General features: G+C 33.0%; 1 protein-coding gene across 1 annotated transcript in view; it reads right to left on the bottom strand.

Moving 5' to 3' along the window:
* Positions 1-424: 424 nt before the first annotated feature.
* LOC149897427 (5-oxoprolinase) overlaps positions 425-19200 on the bottom strand; it is a 33086-nt gene continuing 14310 nt past the window's right edge. The window contains exons 15-28 of the mRNA XM_090116107.1: positions 18283-18427; positions 17001-17148; positions 16321-16433; positions 15356-15528; positions 14571-14668; positions 13761-13871; positions 13032-13165; positions 11994-12105; positions 10970-11101; positions 10112-10204; positions 3197-3332; positions 2226-2333; positions 1228-1325; positions 425-584 (exon numbers count right to left, since the gene is read on the bottom strand). Coding sequence (XP_089972233.1) covers positions 438-584; positions 1228-1325; positions 2226-2333; positions 3197-3332; positions 10112-10204; positions 10970-11101; positions 11994-12105; positions 13032-13165; positions 13761-13871; positions 14571-14668; positions 15356-15528; positions 16321-16433; positions 17001-17148; positions 18283-18427 — 1748 coding nt within the window. The 3' untranslated portion in view covers positions 425-437. The remainder of the gene's footprint in view (positions 585-1227; positions 1326-2225; positions 2334-3196; positions 3333-10111; positions 10205-10969; positions 11102-11993; positions 12106-13031; positions 13166-13760; positions 13872-14570; positions 14669-15355; positions 15529-16320; positions 16434-17000; positions 17149-18282; positions 18428-19200) is intronic.

Consider the following 19200-nt stretch of genomic DNA (forward strand, 5'->3'; position numbering starts at 1 on the left):
CTTATTACGAATATTAAATTATACGAATGATTTAATTTTTAAAAATTAAGTGGAGCAACTTTCCCTTAGTACATTTGTATTATTTACATATATAGGATGACAGGATGCATTTGTTTGCACTACTAGACCAAGCCCTTAAAAAAAACATTTTGTGCTTATCCTGTAAATAAAATGTGTATAATAAAAAATAAAAAAATGTTGTACATTATTTGAAATAACTTCAGTTATACTGATATAAACAAAAAAAATCTTAATATAAAATAATAAAATACTTATTATGTGCGATATTACAATGATTTCTATCTATTTATTGTCTTTTCTGTATTTTTTATATAGAAATAATTTCTAATAAAATTGAAACAAAAAACTATTAAATTTTTAATCGATATTGAAGTTTTAAATCGACTCTTGCGATTTTTATAAACGATTTTCAATTCTTAAATGGACTCTTGCGCACTTCTATACTCGTATACGCTTCCCCTTTCAACAAATTTGTTCAACTGTTCGTCTCTTTGAACCTCTGGAACGGCTGTCCCGGGCACGCCGTAACCTCCACCTCCCGGAGAATTCATTATGTATTTATCCTGGAAATAGATTTATGTAAATGATTTATGAATTATCTTTGTTCAAATATGGATTGTTATAATTTTGAAAATAGTTGTCAGTAATACTTTTCTTAAAAAATACAGGAAGGGTATTTTTAAATGCTTTAACCGTTAACGAATGTTGGTCAGCAGCATCTTGGCATTTTATGCCCGGCTTTAGCTTTAATATGTATGTATGTATTATAAGAAATTACACGCGAGGCCGGGTTAAATATTAGTTTGAATGTAATAAGAATGTACTGCGATTCTACACAGCTACCTAATTAAGGTAGTTGATAACAAATCGCAGCAAGTCAACGAATATTAGCAAAGTGAGGGTAGTTGGGTCGGACGGATCTGAGTCGTCCATTAATGTACTTACTAAATGATATTTTATTTTATTTTTATTCAAAGAATTGTTTAATCAATATGATATTTAGTGAAGGAATTGTGATCAATAAAATAATTTTTTTTCTTTTTAAGTGAAATTACAAGCTAGACTCGGCTACACCTATATAATTATAAAATTATATTATAATCTTATAAAATATTACTGTAACAACACAATTTTTATGTGTGGTGCTTTTTTACTGCTGCAAATCAATAAAAAAAAAAAAACAATTTTTCTAATATTTTTACTTACCCCAGGATAAGCTTCAATAGACGCTTTTCCGCCCAAATTGATAAGTCTTCCATTGCTTCGTTGGAGTAAATTTAGACCTCTTTTACCGGGTTCACCTCCTAAAATATTGTATTTGGGTTAAAATTATTAAAGTGAAACTTTTATTACATCGTCTCAAACTGTTTGGTCTGTGTAGCGCATGTCGCATGTATCGACCGACACGCGACATGCGCTACACAAAGCAGTGTTCGGAACCGTTCGAACAGTTTCACTTTTACCGTGGTTTCATAAAACCACACAACATTTTTAATACTTATTTCTTTTATTTTGGGGTTAAATTATTTTAAAATTATAATGTATGGGGGAGAGAAGAAATTGGTAATATTGTTTTTTTTTTTGGTTGCTGTTAGACAATTATTAGTTTAGAGAAAGTGGGGGAAGGTATTAAACAAGTAAGATAATATTAAATAACTAGCGGTCCGGCTTAGCTTCGCCCGTAGTACCTAAAAATTTAAACTATCCTATCTCTCAAGTTGGATCAAACTGCACATGGTGTGCGAATTTTATTATAATCGGTTAAGTGGTTTAGGAGTCCATTGAGGACAAACATTGTGACACGAGATTTATATATATATATTAAGATTTTACTAACATTATAAACTATTTCTTTAAAAAAAAATCCTACAGATAAACTTTTATTGGTGTACAAAACGATGAAATTTAAAATATCGTAATTTAATTTAGAACTCAGTGTAAATCTACGAAATCTTAGTTAATCTGTTTTAGATAAATAATCTAATCAACCAATTATTAATCTATACTTATATTATAAAGCTGAAGAGTTTGTTTGTTTGAACGCGCTAATCTCAGGAACTACTGGTCCGATTTGAAAAAATATTTCATGGTTAGATAGCCCATTTATCGAGGAAGGCTATAGGCTATATATCATCACGCTAAGACCAACAGGAGCGGAGTAATACGGGTGAAACCGTGAGGCATAGCTAGTAGAGAAATATTACCATTCATCCCATAAGGTTGGAAAACTCGTCTCTCAGTAAGTACAGATAGTTGTACAGTTCTTCTGAATATCAGTTCGCGAATCACACCGTCACCGCCTGACCATTTACCTGAAATTATTTTTAGTATTATTGTTATGATAGATACTCTTAAATGTTTGAAGTGAAACTTCTTTATCGGGGTTGAAAAAAAAATAGTGTAACATTTTTTCGTTACGTGTGACATTTTTCCGTTACGCGCCATCTTTTTCTTATCCCTACCACGCGTGATTTGACGTATTTCTGTAAAGTTGCATATAGTAAATTATTTTTTGAAAAATAAGGTCATAAAGAAGTTTCACTTCGTACGTGTGTACACTAGTACACGCACACATTTTTTTTTATCAAATGTGGTGCTAAATGAATCTAAATGAAAATAAAGTGATATACATAGTCGTATAATATAATTTGTAAATTGTAATGAGTAAAAATGTAACATTTTTTATTTATTTCATACTAGCTAACCGCCCGCGGCTTCGCTCGCTTTGTCTAAAACCCAATAAATTATATACTAAAACCTTCCTCTTGAATCACTATCTATTAAAAAAGCGCATCAAAATCCGTTGCGTAGTTTTAAAGATTTAAGCATACAAAGGGACATAGGGACAGAGAAAGCGACTTTGTTTTTTACTATGTAGTGATTTCTGTATCACGTACGTACGCTGTAAGTAAACCAGCGAAAAATATGCTGAATTCTACATCTTTTTAGTGTTTTTAACAATATATTGATAAAACAAAATTAAAGCAGCAATGGAATTAAAAAAAAATACAATTCATAATCTATTTTAAAGTGAAACTGCTAGAGTAAAATTTCAAGGTCGCGTCATGGCAATACCTTCACGTCATGGAGTAAAGCGACGATTTTTTGAATCTTGCTAAAGAAGTTTCACTTCTGACACGTGTGCTCGGCACACAAGCTCTTTCATTTTCCTTACCGATCCCACCAGATCCAGATCTCAAAGAAAACGTGGGCACCAACAATGGATATCTAGTTTCGATAATTTCCACGTCAGTAATTCTTGTATTTGTCATGTGAGTGTGGACTCCCCCTGTACCTTGCCAGCCTGGACCCTGGGGTAAAGTTATAAATAGGTATCAGTTAATATTATAAAGATATTTAAATTCACTGAAGTAGCAGGATGAAAGTAATATTTATACGTGAATATTATAAAGCTGAAGAGTTTGTTTGTTTGTTTGAACGCGCTAATCTCGGGAACTACTGGTCCGATTTGAAAAATTCTTTCGGTGTTACATAGCCCATTTATCGAGGAAGCCTATATATCTAGGCTATATATCATCACGTTAAGACCAACAGGAGCGGAACCACGCGGGTTAAACCGCGAAGCATTGCTAGTAAATAATAACAATATAAAATTTTTGAAATTAAAGATTTTTAACGGATTTAAAACGCGATTTATTAATTATATTGACTAGTCTCCCCGTGACCACGCTCGCTGCAAATTGTGCGAAACGTTGGGATAATAACATAATACATAAATTGCGTTTAGATTCACTGCCAGCCCAGCAAGCACAAAACACCATTATAACAAACTTATGATAGCACGAGTTCATGTACAAAGCATTATAACCAAATCGTATATCGGCTGTATTTCTTTTATACGACTCTTATAAGTAAAATTTGGGCCCCCCCCTTTAGACAGCGTTGAGCTATATAAAGGCAATTTAATTGCATTATAATTATCGTATTAAATCATTAATTAAGTCAGTTATGAGCACATGAATAAACAAATGACATTTTTTGCGACTTCATTACAGTCATTATATAGCTTTTAAAATTACAATCTGTTATTAAAATTTCATAACAATGCTAACTGTTGTAATTCCTTTGTAAAAAAGAAAATCTTATTAATTTTAAAAATATATTGATCTGTTTTTGATCGTGCAACGTTATGTGGACTTGAAATATTTAAATGTGAAAATTAATATTGAATGATGGGTAAGTACCGCCTGTATTTCTGAATGTTTTGAGTGAAATTAGTTGCGCGCATCAGTTTGTCGGGTGAAATATACATGTTATTGAGAAAGAATACACGCGCCCTCGCTAATATACTTTATTAGTATATTTTTTTTTATAAAACATAACCTATTTTTAACAAATATCACAAAATTTAGATTATAGTAATAGTTTTAACAATTAAAGTACCTTATAAAGATATTGGTACAAAATACAAATGATTTCATTCCCTTTCTAGTCAGATCTGTTAGAAATAAGTTCTATTGTATCTGTTGTAACAAAATAGCATTTATTATCTATGAGCATAAACTGGTCACACTGTCTGTGTATTGTGTAATGAATTAATAAAGTTAGTCTATTCCAAGATGTCTTCCTAGTTTTATTAGGTTATGGGCCCAGTCACATATTTGCGAGTTTTTCTAGTAGTTTTATCGTGTAAAAGTAATAATGTCGATGTCAGGCTATTTAGTAAATGTGCCTAAGTTAAAAGGACGCGAAAATTACGATGATTGGGCGTTCGCGGCAAGTAATTTTCTGTTGCTGGAAGGCATTGACATTGAAAACGTGCCGGCGGCCATCAGTGAAAATGAGATGAAGAAAGCCAAAGCGAAACTTGTGATGACGATAGACTGTTCATTATATGTGCATATCAAGAGTGAGACTACAGTGGGCGGTGTATGGAAAAAGTTGAAACAGTTATTTGATGACTCGGGATATCAACGAAAAATAAGTTTGCTTCGAACATTAATTTCAATACGTCTCGATAACTGTGAAACTATGACATCGTATGTATCTCAAGTGGTGGATACAGCACAGAAATTGAAGGGGACTGGTTTCGAAATCACAGACGAGTGGATTGGATCGCTACTTTTGGCTGGACTCCCAGAAAAATATTCACCGATGATAATGGCTATAGAACATTCCGGAATCGCCATTAGCGCTGACGTCATAAAAACGAAATTACTTGATATGTGTTCGGAGGTTGGTACAACTGGAGCGGATACTGCTTTTTTGTCAAAACATCAGCGGGGAAAAAGTAGCAACACTAACCGCAAGCAAAAATCAACGTCAACGTCAATGTCATACAATGACGCTTCAACCAGCAGTAAACAAATAAAGTGTTATAATTGCAAGAAAATAGGTCACTACAAAAGCAAGTGTCCAGAATTAAAAGCAAATAAACAAGTAAATGCTTTTAGTGCGGCGTTTTTCAACGGTTGTTATAGCACAGAAGACTGGTACGTCGATTCGGGCGCAAGCGCGCACATGACGTCGAATCAGAAATGTTTACTCCAACCACGACCGGTGCACGATAACAGAGAAATCGTAGTGGCAAATCAAACGACGGTGCCTGTAGTAAGTGTTGGTGAAACACAGATAACGACATGCGTGAACAATTCTCAGTACAATGTGATTGTGAAGAATGTATTGTACATACCAAAGCTCACGACAAATGTATTGTCAGTAAGCCAACTTATAGTTAATGGCAATAGAGTTGTGTTCAAAAAGGATGTCTGTTTAATATACAATCAAGTGAATAAGCTTATTGGTACAGCAGATTTGATTAATGGCGTGTACAAGTTAAACACAAGAAAATTAGAGAATTCATTATCGGCAATGTCAACCTGGCATAAGAGGTTAGGACATGTAAACAGTAAGTCCTTACAAAAAATGAATGAAGGTGCTGTGATAGGTGTTTCTTTTGAAGAGAAAGCTGACATTCAGATACAGAATTGTGAAGTGTGCTGTGAGGGGAAACAGTCACGTCTACCCTTCCCATCAGCCAACCATAGAAGTGAAAACCTACTGGATGTAGTACACTCAGATTTGTGCGGGCCGATGGAGACCAAGTCAATTGGTAATTCAAAGTATTTTCTTCTGTTTGTGGATGATGCCAGCAGAATGACTTTTGTCTACTTCTTGAAGGAAAAGAACCAGGTGTTTCAGCATTTCAAAGAATTTCGAGGTTTAGTTGAGAATCAAACAGGAAACAAGATAAAGAAGCTGAGAACCGACAATGGAGGTGAATTTTGCTCACATGAGATGGAGAATTACTTGAAACAAGTCGGTATAGTTCATCAGAAGACCAATCCTCACACTCCGGAGCAGAATGGACTCTCAGAAAGGTTCAACAGAACTATAGTTGAACGAGCAAGATGCTTGTTGTTTGAAGCTGACCTTGACAAAAGTTTTTGGGGTGAAGCAGTTAATACTGCAGTATACTTAAAGAATAGGACACCAGCCGCCAGTTTAGGCATGACAACCCCATTTGAGAGGTGGACAGGTGAGAAACCAGACCTTAGCAATGTTAGAATTTTTGGCAGTAAGGTAATGACACATGTTCCCAAAGCACAAAGACAAAAATGGGATAAAAAGGCTGATAAATTGATATTAGTTGGATATCCAGATAATGTTAAAGGATACAGATTGTATAACCCAAAAACTAGAAAGATCACTACGAGCAGAGATGTCATAGTCATGGAGAAGACAGAATCAGACAAAGCTCAGATAGTAGTAAATAATAGTGAAGAAAAGTTAGAGAACAATGAAAACTTAGAAGAAGAAGAATGTTCATCAGATAGCCTAGTCTCAAATCCTAATGACCCAACTTATGTTAATGATACATCCACATCCCAAGATGATTCTTATCAATCAGTAGCCGATGAAGACTCTGTCATAGATGAAGAAGTTCAGGTACAGCAAGTTAGGAAACGTGAGAGAAAGCCAGTAGAAAGATATGGTATGACCAATCTATGTATTCTGGAAAACCTGGAAACTTATGAAGAACTGAGTTATGAATCTGCGATGAATGGACCAGATCAGGAACAGTGGAGACAAGCGATGATGGATGAATTGAAAGCTTTCAGTGACAATGAAGCATGGACATTTGTAGACAGGAGTGAAGCTGATAGAATAGTGCAGTGTAAATGGGTGTTTAAGAAAAAATGTGATAATAGTGGTAAAGTGCGGTACAGAGCTCGACTAGTAGCTAAGGGCTTCTCCCAGATTAAAGGTATGGATTATAATGAAACTTTTTCACCTGTATTGCGTTATTCTACTTTAAGACTACTTTTTGCTTTAAGTGTTAAACAAAATTTAAAAATGAATCACTTGGATGTACCAACAGCATTTTTAAATGGTAATATTGATGAATGTGTATTTATGGAAATACCAGAATATTCTAATTTCATAAATTGTGATAATAAAGTTTTAAAATTAAAAAAGGCTATATATGGACTTAAACAGTCGGCTAGAGCTTGGTACATGAAAGTGGAATCTAGTTTGTTAAAGTTAGGTTTCAAGAAGTCTAAATATGAACCCTGTTTATTTATTAAATGTCATGATAATGTAAAGATTTATGTAGCTATATTTGTTGATGATTTTTTTGTTTTTTATAACTGTGTAAATTCTTACAAAAAGTTAAGAAGTGTATTAGAAGCAGATTTCAAGATTAAAGATTTAGGTCAAATAAAAAATTGTCTAGGCATGAATGTAAAAGTTCAAAAAGATTGTGTAACTTTGGACCAACAGCAATTTATTGATAATATTTTAAATAAATTTAATATGATTAATTGCAAAATTTCAGATACTCCAATGGAATTGAATCTTAAATTAGAAAAAGCTGTAAATGACAGTTGTAATAACTCTTATCCTTATCAAGAACTTATTGGTTCACTGATGTATCTTGCGGTTCTAACAAGGCCAGATATTTCTTATAGTGTTAGCTTTCTAAGTCAATATAACACATGTTTTAATGAAACACATTGGAAACATTTGAAAAGATTATTAAGATATTTGCAAAAAACTAAACATTTTGGATTAATTTTTAAGAAAACTGAAACTGATTTAATTGGTTTTGTTGATGCTGACTGGGCATCTTGTAACATTGATAGAAGGTCTTACACAGGATATTGTTTTGTATTATCAGGTTGTGTAATAAGTTATGAGTCTCGAAAGCAAAGGACAGTTGCCTTATCTAGTACAGAGGCCGAGTATATGGCACTTGCAGAGGCTTGCAAAGAGGCCATTTATTTAAAAAATTTAATGTTAGAACTTAATATATGTAATAAAAATAAACCTTTGGACTTGTACACTGACAGTCAAAGTTCTTTAAAATTGGCTTCTAATCCAATGTTTCACAAACGTACTAAGCATATTGATGTACGCCATCATTTTGCTAGAGAATGTGTTGATAATAACCAAATTAAAGTTAACTATTTAGAAACTTCTTCTATGCCAGCAGATGTATTTACTAAGTCACTTTGTGTTAATAAACATTATAAATTCATAGAACAAATGGGAATAGGGGAAGTAAATTAAAATAGATATGTAGTTTTTCAATTGATTGTTTTTATTGTTGAAGCATTTGTAACGTTTAGTTATTGTAGCAAAAGATGTAATTTTGTCAGAGTATTTTGTTAAGAGAGGGTGTTAGAAATAAGTTCTATTGTATCTGTTGTAACAAAATAGCATTTATTATCTATGAGCATAAACTGGTCACACTGTCTGTGTATTGTGTAATGAATTAATAAAGTTAGTCTATTCCAAGATGTCTTCCTAGTTTTATTAGTAACTTGTATTATTTTTGTAAGATAGGAAAAGGAAAGCAAATGGCGACAAATGAAATTAAAGCTTTAGGCATTTCACGATAGCATAATAGTGCTGTTAATTTTAATATGGTTTGTCACAAAAATTAGAGCTCGTATATAGTGTAATACAAGACACTTATTATGTTCAGCCATATAACAGCACTTCGGAAATATGTTATGATGCTTAAACTCATTATACGTATTAGTGACTGATTTTTATCGAGCTTATCAGGGAACCGTAATTAGTTAGGTACTTGGTATAAAATAAATAAGCCAAGATTTTTAATTAAGCCATTTAAAAAACAAACTTGCTTGTTCTTTTCAGAACCAACATGCCCTGCAAAGTAAAGCGTTTCCCAACATAATATGAAGACGCCGATGAAGAATCTTTTTTTGTTTACTACAATTATTAATAAAATCAGTATACTCCTTTTTAAGTTTTCATTTGAATCCGCCTGTTTTGTAGTTTTATTGAAAGCCTTTTTATCCATTAACCAAATTCAAATTACGATATTATTGTTACTCATAGTTCTAACAATACTTTTATTTTGATCAATATATAGCTATATACTGTAGAGATGAATAGATTTGAAAGAAAACGGAGCAAAAGCAATAATTGTTATAAATTCAATGTTAATATAGGATTAGTATTAAATTAACACAATAATGGACTATTATAAAGCTTTTATTCTTTAAAAAACCAACATACGTTCAAAGGCACTATAAAATAATTTATTTATGCTTATTTAGAGCGTAACGTTATTAAAATGACCAATATAAGATAATAGTATTACTATAAGTTTGAAAGCTGTTTTAGAAGCTGTAATTTAGAATTATCCTACGTTTATTTAAGATTTTTGACATTGTAACAATTTTTTGGTAACCATAATATAACAGTTAGCATTATTTGATGAAGCAAATGCCTTTATAAAGTACTTATATTTGGATAGTGACGATTTAAATAATTAATATAACTTCAAGTCATAATTCTGTATATATTTTTGGTTAATATACAATTTATGTGCTTGCTGGGAGTCGGCTAAGAAATCGAATTTCTTCTACTCTTTCATATTTATGTGCCTGGATGTTCCAATAATAACATTTTGTTTATAATTATTTCATCACAAGTTATTAAAAATTATATTGCATTCGAACCAGATTAATAAGCGTTAACACTCTTTCTGATATACTGGTAACATAACATTTTCAGGACCTAGTTCAGAAGGGAAACTAAATGCTTAAATTTATATGTTTTGTTTATTTATAAAATAGGGGCAAATACTCACAGCCCCACTGCCCCCAGCGACCGTCTCGTAATACCCCCAACTGCTCTCACCGAGCGTCAAGTTGTTCATACAGCCTTGAGATGCTGCGCACACCTGAAATATTAATTATTATTAAATAAATGATGAAATTATTACAATTTTACATGTTAATATAATCTGTAATATGGAGTTGGTAATACTGCATATTACAGAATATATTATCTGTAATTTTCGACTGTAAAAGTAGTCGTGCAAAATATTAATAAAAAAAATAGACGTGTTGCACTCCGGGAGTGCCGGAAGTGAAAACTTGATTATTAACGTTGAGCATGTTTGATATCCATCCGTCTTACGCTTTTTCGATCAGGTCACGTGTCCTGACGCGAGTTTAAGATTTTATACCCATTACAGAAAAAGTGCTCAACGCCGCTAAAGAAGTTTTCACTTCAAAAATGAATAGATTGATAAAATGTATCAAAATTGGCTAGTTTTTTGCGATAAATAAAAAAAAATCTGAATTGTTTGTCTTAAAATTTTTTACTTATCTTGTTTTAATAACTAATATTGGTACATTATTAATATGGGCGTGTGCATGAGTGTGCGTGTATGCGCTCATGCGTGTGTGTAAGTTCTCGTTTCTATATTTGCACGTGTGTGTGTGCGTATACGTACATGCGTGTGCATATGTATGTGTGCTTTAATGCATTTGTGAATGTACTTGTGTATGTGTGTATGTACGTTTGTGTGCGTGAGTGTGAACTGATTATGTGTACGTATGCGTATATGCGTGTGCTTACATGCGTTCGTGTAGGTTGATCGCCATTATAATTGTTAAATATTACAAACTATATATAACAAACAATAAATAACACGACAAACCTGGAAAGCCTTCAAAACAACGTCCACAACACGTTGCGAAGTTAGTACATTGCCCCCGACCACCGCTGCGTCTTCAGACGGGTCCAGGATCGAGTCCTGGGGCACTATCACCGTCACTGGGGTTAGACAGCCCTGCGAATATTTATTTATTTATTTATAATTCTTTATTGTGCAAAATATGATCAAACAATAGTATACAAAAGGAAGTAGTAATACAAAACATAATTTGCCCAAAAGGCGGCCTTATTGTTAAACAGCAATCTCTACCAGGCAATAGGCAGGAATATTATAATATTTTAGAATTTAATTTTTAAAGAATTTCTCTAAATGTTATACACACACACTGTATGTTTGGTGTATTTAGTGTCAAGTGAATTTTCGATTATTTATTCAATTAGACTTCTTCTAGAAGCACTTTTGAAACGTCATTACATATTTTAACATTTACCATCGATTCGGAAGGCAGTATCTATGGAGAAGAGAGATTTATTTTGTGCTTCATATTTGGTACACTAAAGAATTTATAAATAAATGTTTCCTTTCAGAAAAATTTGCTTTTCCTTCAGAGAACATTTCCACCTTGTAATATGTAATAATGTCAACGAATTAAAAAAATTATAAAACATAGTTTATTATTATACAAGATTATGGTCAAATATCGTCCACCGATTTAAATAAAAATATTTTTTAATATGAAAAATTATAAGCACCTTTTTTATTACCAGGTAAACCTTAAGATTTATTTTTCTCTTCAATAAAAATATTCAAATATTTATTTATAATCTGTACTTCTTAATATATAAATCTCGTGTCACAATGTTTGTCCTCAATGGACTCCTAAACCACTCAACCGATTATAATAAAATTCGCACACCATGTGCAGTTCGATCCAACTTGAGAGATAGGATAGGTTTTATCCCGGAAATCCCACGGGAAAGGGAACTATGCGAGGTTTTCTCTGAAAACGCGGGCGAAGCCGCGGGCGGAAAGCTAGTTATATTATAAAACTAATAGTTTAACAAACCTGATTGAGAGGCACATCATGCCCCACCATACAACGCAAGCAGTAGATAAGTGCTGACAGAGTTATGGCCCGAGGGGCATTTAGATTGCCCCATACTTCTACACCCGTGCCCCTGGAAAAAGTTTTGAAGTGAAAACTTCTTTAGCGGCGTTGGGTATAAAATCTTAAACTCGCGTCAGGACACGTGGCCTGATCGAAAAAGCGTAAGACGGCTTTTTTTAGCCCTTATATTCCATGCGTAAGACGGATACCATTCCAAAATATCAAACATGCTCAACGTTAATAATCAAGTTTTCACTTCTGCCGGCACTCCCCCAGTGCAACCCGGCTTTTTTTATCAAATTTTGATTGTCCATGAAAGAAATAAAACTGCTATGTGCATGTATGTATCTTTTTTATTAAGAAAATAACAAAATATTTGATTCACTTTTTATCTGTTTAACATCCATACTAATATTATAAATGCGAAAGTAACTCTGTCTATCTGTCTGTTACTCAATCACGCCTAAACTACGAACCAATTTGCATGAAATTTGGTATGGAGATATTTTGATACCCGAGAAAGGACATAGGCTACCTTTTATTGCGAAATATGTACCACGGGCGAAGCCGGGGCGGACCGCTAGTAATTACTAATAATTTTATTAAAATTTTCAAATTGGAAAATCAGCAAAGGCATCGTTTTTTTTGTTTAATTAAATAATGATATCTATATTTAAATAAAAACTGGAGCAATTATTAAAATGCACAGATAATTTATTTTATTTTAAGGCTATCTTGAATTTAATTTAATTTATATATTTTAGGGCTGATTTTTCAATCCTTGGTTAAAACTTATTAAACTACCATTTCAAAAATGTATTCTAATTGTCCGTATATGACAGTTTACAGGTGACATTTAAAAATGTTCGTGCAACTTTATTGGACGGATAAATTTTAACCAAGGATTGAAAAATCGGCCCTTAATCGGCCCATAATTCCGGAATCCAAATCTAAATATAGAATTAATTGTCCCAAAAACTATTTTATTTAACTCACGTGAAGTCACACAGCGCAGTGCCTTCCTTCTGATCGAGTGTGACAGTTAACACTATTGGTGTACCGTTGTCCATATATTCTGTGGCTTTTAGTATTGTGGAGCCCGTGGCTTTGTGCGTCTTTCGAGCTATTTCCTGTAATAAATATTTGAAATTAGTTTACTTTTTACCTCCTGTATCCTAATATTATAAATGCAAATGATTTCAAGTTTCGTTTGTTAACCTTGCACACAAACAGATAGATTTGAAAGAAATTTGGTACAACTGTAGATATTTTACAAAATTATTTTGGGGGTATATAGAAAATTTATGAAACGAAAAAAAAATGATTACAAAGTGAAAGTATTTTTATACGTCCTTTCAGAATTTCACGAATAATTAGAAGCAAGAAAACTAAATAAAACATGATAGATATTATAAAATTCATTTCATTGGCTTCTAGACCAAACCTGCCATAGTAAATCAAATAAAAAATAAGATTAAAAATAAGGAAAGGACACAGCCTTTCATATGTTTTATTATTAAAAAAAAAACGTGTGGCACTCGGGGACTGACGCGGTAAAGCTATTGCATGCTATGCCTTCAAGCCACACCTCCGCGCCCGTCGGAGTGGGGAGCGTGAGGTTTTTTCGTTACGGAATTTCTGGATTCGGTCCCCGCGCTCAAGGCCCGCAATAGAAGCTATGCAATAGCTTAAAAATATAGTATTTAAAAAAATATAAGTGATTACCTTTAGCATATCTCTAACAGCCAATTCAGCGTTCTTCTGTATGTGTCCCATATACGCTTGTACTACGTCCAAACCGTACTCGTCGATTAGTTCACCCACTAGTTGGATACCCTGGAAATTAAAAGTTTTCTTGTGTTTGATTTAAAACTTTCTAACTGATTTTAAACGCGATTTTTTTAGATTTATTATTTTAGTCCACTAATTAGACTCGGTCTCCCCCTGACCACATGTAGCAACACCTCACTCTGAATCGCGCAAGCGAACTAACTAACTATTCTCTACTAACTGATTTTTTTTTTGTTCAATCTCAAGATAATTATCTAAATTATTCGAAAAAATATTTGTCCTACAAAATCTATGGTTTGATCAAAGAGTCCCCTCTTTCCAATGTGTATCGATAACGAGGTCATCATAAATGATTACTAACAAGCTGATTTTTTTGTTTTCACTTAGTTAATATTTATATAATTCAACAGACATATTGTCCTACAGATTGCGTAATAAATATTTGAGAACCATCAAATCAAAACATTTTATCCTTGTTACCTCTGTTAGCTACCACAATCGAGAGTTTCGTAGGAAATTATTGGGCGTCTCATCAAAATAAAGCTATTCACGGAAAATTAGCTTGATAGTAATCAAATGCAAAAATGTGCGAAGGATCCTGGACTAGTAGTTTTCCGTAGGTATATTTGCAATGCAATTTTTGTTTCGATTACATATAAAATAGTCACATAATTAGAATTATTGTACAACATAGAAAAATATTATGTAAGTATTGTTTTTTTTTATATATAAATAATCTCTTACCCTCTGGTTAGCAGCAACTTGTGCTTTCAAATCCGACAAATTGTCCGCTAAGTTCCTTGTGCCTGAACAGCCTGGTACTTCTCCAGGCTTTTGTAGTTCTGTGAAAGGAAAATATTGATGTTTAATTAAAATGTCACACAACAATGTTCAAAAATCATCCGAACTTAAACTCTGCTTATGCGTATTAAGCAGAGTTTTGCAGTGAGCAATAAACACTATTTAAATGATTGTTTTACATAACTTTTGACGATCCTTACATAAGCGATTGAGTGACCTTCATTACATATAAAAAAGTCCTCCATCGCGTCTGTTTGTTCGCTATAAACTAAGAAATTACTGCAGCAATCTTGATTGTATTTTTACCAATATACAGTTTATACTCGATTAACGATTTAGTAAAGATATAAGTTAAGTTAGTTAGTTTAAAGCAATACAATTTTTGTTTTCGTCCAAATAAGTTGTTGTTTATATTTTTCTGTAAGCAGTTCAAAGATTTATAAATTTATAAATACAAAAAATTCGATCACGAGGCGGGACTCGAACCCGCATCATTTCGCGCCATTCCGGGGCGGATGCCTGACCAACTCAGCCACTCGTGACACGCCAGAGCAATCGAATTTATTCTATTCTTTCAGTTTTATGTGTCTGAGGGACACTCCGCGCGCCATCTATTAAGATGATTAACAACCATCTCAACCAATATGAAACACTTTTCAATGAATACAGTTCTAAGGTTTCCTATCTGAACAACTTTAATAGTGTTTAATAAATAAGTAATTATATACCTCTAACCAATTCCTCCTCATTAAAATGTCCCCCATCGACCAATAACATGGATTTAAAAGCGGCCCCCTCGTGGGACAAACTCGTGGAGTGCGGGGGCATAGAGCCGGGGGTCAGACCGCCGATATCTGCGTGATGGCCCCGGGACGCTACGAAGAATATCGGCTTGGGGGAACTGGGGCAAAATGTATAATCAAATCAAACTGTATGGAAACATTACACTTAAGGTATCTTCTATTCTAAAAATTAAAAAAAAAAACTGGACAAAATATTAACTTTTTTTGTTGCTCGGTATGATGAAGCTACTAGAATACAAAAAAAACTGTGATTCTTGCAAAGAAACATTATGAGTGAATAATAATAATCTTAATCTTAATATATATAAATCTCGTGTCACAATGTTTGTTCTCAATGGACTCCTAAACCACTTAACCGATTATAATAAAATTCGCACACCATGTGCAGTTCGATCCAACTTGAGAGATAGGATAGTTTAAACATGTAGGTACCACGGGCGAAGCCGGGTCGGACCGCTAGTAGATAATAAAAATTTCAATTAAAAGTAGAGAAGAGAGATAAAACTCAAACATTTATTTATTTAACTAGATATCGTTCGAATCATCAAAATTGAAATAAAAACCAAAATTGAAAGGAATGAAATATATTTCAGAAATACACAAAAAAAAGACTGATTGATGCAAAGAAAAAGTGTGAGTGATAAAGAATTCATCTTTCTAAACAGGATTGTAAACAAGATAGGCAGCATTTTATCTGATCAGAAAATTATATATCTCATATTACTAAAAAATTTTATATTAAAAAACTATTAGGTACTTTTACTGGGATTCATAACACTTGAAAAAAATTGCTTTATAATTATAAAATTTATTCTCTAAACAGAGATTCTACATTACACAAAAAAAAATTAATGCCAAAATTAATTCTCTAAAATTATATCTATACTTACTTATGAAACACAGGAGTAATAACAGTCAAGTCTGGTAGATGTGACCCGCCAGCTTTTGGATGGTTCGAGAGAAGAACATCCCCTGGTTTTAGGGAATCCCCTCGGACTTGCATCTGGTGATAAATTGTTAAGATTAATATTTTGTTCTCGGCCATAATAATTATTTTGAAGTAACTTCTTTAGGCGCATTGAGAGTAAAATTTCGCGTCATGGCAATATCGTCACGTTAAGTAAGGCGACGATTTTGGTATCTTTGAATCTTTTTTAGTTAAATTTAAAGGCTTTATGTGTGGAAAGCTTGTGCCTGTGGTAGGTAAACCTGTTTCACTTCAAAAATTATATTATTTATATATAAATTATTTATTATTATAGAATACACTGAAGACTGGCCTCACTACCAACCAAGCCAACCGGGTTTGGTTGATAGTGACTCTGCCTTCCAAGCCAGAGGTCGTGGGTTCGATTCCCACCCAGGGCAAATATTTGAGTGATGAACATAGATGTTTGCTCTGTGTCTGGGTGTTAATTATCTATATGTATAAGTATTTATTTAAAATTATATATCTATGTTTATCAGCCATCTGGTTTCGATAACACAAGCGAAAGCTTAGTATGGGATCAGATCGTGCCGTGTGTGAAAATTGTCCCGAAATATGTATTTATTTACACCCTGTATATACCTGATACTGCACGCAAGCCTGCATAGCTCCCAAGTGCACAGGTATATGCGGTGCGTTGGAAACAAGCCCGCCATCTGCACCAAACACCGCACAAGAGAAATCGAGCCGCTCCTTTATGTTCACTGATATTGAGGTGCGTTGGAGCACCCTGTATAAAATGGTAAAAAAAAATTAAATTGAAGAATAGTTTATATAAAAAGTAAAACCATGGTTCCATAAAAAAATAAAAAAAATGTGTGCGTGTACAAGTGTACACATTACACACGTAAGAAGTGAAACTTCTTTATGACCTTATTTTTCAAAAAATAATTTACTATATGCAACTTTACAGAAATACGTCGAATCACGCGTGGTAGGGATAAGAAAAAGATGGCGCGTAACGGAAAAATATCACGCGTAACGAAAAAATGTTACACTACATTTTTTTCCAACCCCGATAAAGAAGTTTCACTTCAAAATAACAACAGTTAATAGAAAAACTAAAAAACACGCTTAAACTCATTAAATTATTGAATAGTCCGATCCTTGATAAGCAAACTTTGAATTAAATCTAATGGAGTCCGTTACAGACAAACATACAGGTTCAAAATGGCAAATGAAATATCTCTTAATTATAATACGAAAAGAAACGCTCCAGAAAATAAGACAATTTTAAATAACTGCTAAAATAATGTGGGACTAAGTTCATGTTGGTTAAAAAGATTTTAGCACAGCCTTTGACAAGGTAGTGCATCATATACTTGCTTATGTGATTAATATAATATAATGAATTTAATTTGCCTTGACTTAAATGGCATAAAATATTTTGCTAGATTGTTCTTTATAGATTTCAATCAATAAAAAACAAGCATAATACTCCAACACTTTTGGAGTTCCTCAAGGATCATATTCAGGTCCTCTTTAATATATTTATGAACCTAAAACCTTAAAACAGCAATGTGATAAATCTTTTCTTTGATTCGCACTGTAACTTTGGGACCCTACTTTGTATTAAATTACTTAAATGAATGAATAAAAAGTTATTACCTGTACATTTTTATTATATTTATATTTATTTATTTATTGAATGTTAACATTACATCTTTTTATAATTTGATATATAAGGTGTCGCTGAAAATCAGCTCTGCAGTGAAAACCTATGCTTTCACTGTAAAATGCTGAGCGGCAATCTTTTTAGCTTGTAGGTTTTAGTAATTGTTTGTAAGTACATAAATTGTTAATTTATAATGTAGCCTACTTGCTAATAAAGATTTAATTATTATTATACATTGAAATAGCTTACCTTCCCATTTGTTCAGCAATAGACATAAATCTATGTGAGAAAATACTCAATTGCACTGATTCGCACGCAGTTGACACTTTCTTGTGTTTGCCTTCGCCTACTGTTATACGGATATCACCATATTTGGTTATAACTGCGCGACAATCTGGAAATAAGAAGTTACTTTCATAGTAATTAAATGATTATTGAAGTGAAAACTTCTTTAGCGGCGTTGGGTATAAAATCTTAAACTCGCGTCAGGACACGTGGCCTGATCGAAAAAGCGTAAGACGGATGTTTTTTTTTTAGCCCTTATATTCCATGCGTAAGACGGATACCATTCCAAAATATCAAACATGCTCAACGTTAATAATCAAGTTTTCACTTCTGCCGGCACTCCCCCAGTGCAACCCGTCTTTTTTTTTCTCGTTTACTATACAGGATGCATTTTGCCCGCCAGAAGATTCATAAATATTAGGTTTAATATTTCATTTGAAAACAATAGCGTAAATGTTTTCGCCTTGATAGTTAAAAAATACTTTCGCAAAATTACAACATTCATCATTGTTTTGAATGAGCGAGTGCATGAGTAATGCCATGAATTCTGTATATTTTAATTGAAATTAATTTTTACAAAAAGGAAATAAAACTATTATATTTCCAAGCTTAGGTATTCAAAATTAATGCAAATTTTATCTAGAAATGTGAACGCACAGGACTTTATAACTTTTAAAGCTTTTTATGACACAACTTCCTAGTGTTATTGGTGTATTTGTGAAAATCAAGATACGTTAGCGCATAATAATTTATGATTTTTTTATGGACACACAAGCTGTGCTCCGCAGTTTTAACTGCATTGCTCCACTTCTGTTGGTATTAGCATGATGACATAATAGCCTATGCTATTATGCCTTCCTCGATAAATGGGCTATCTAACAC

Source organism: Colias eurytheme, chromosome 25, assembly GCF_061535395.1.
Source record: "Colias eurytheme isolate Ceu_HAF_F1 chromosome 25, ilColEury1 Martin Lab GWU primary, whole genome shotgun sequence".
Classification (NCBI taxonomy): Eukaryota; Metazoa; Arthropoda; class Insecta; order Lepidoptera; family Pieridae; genus Colias; species Colias eurytheme.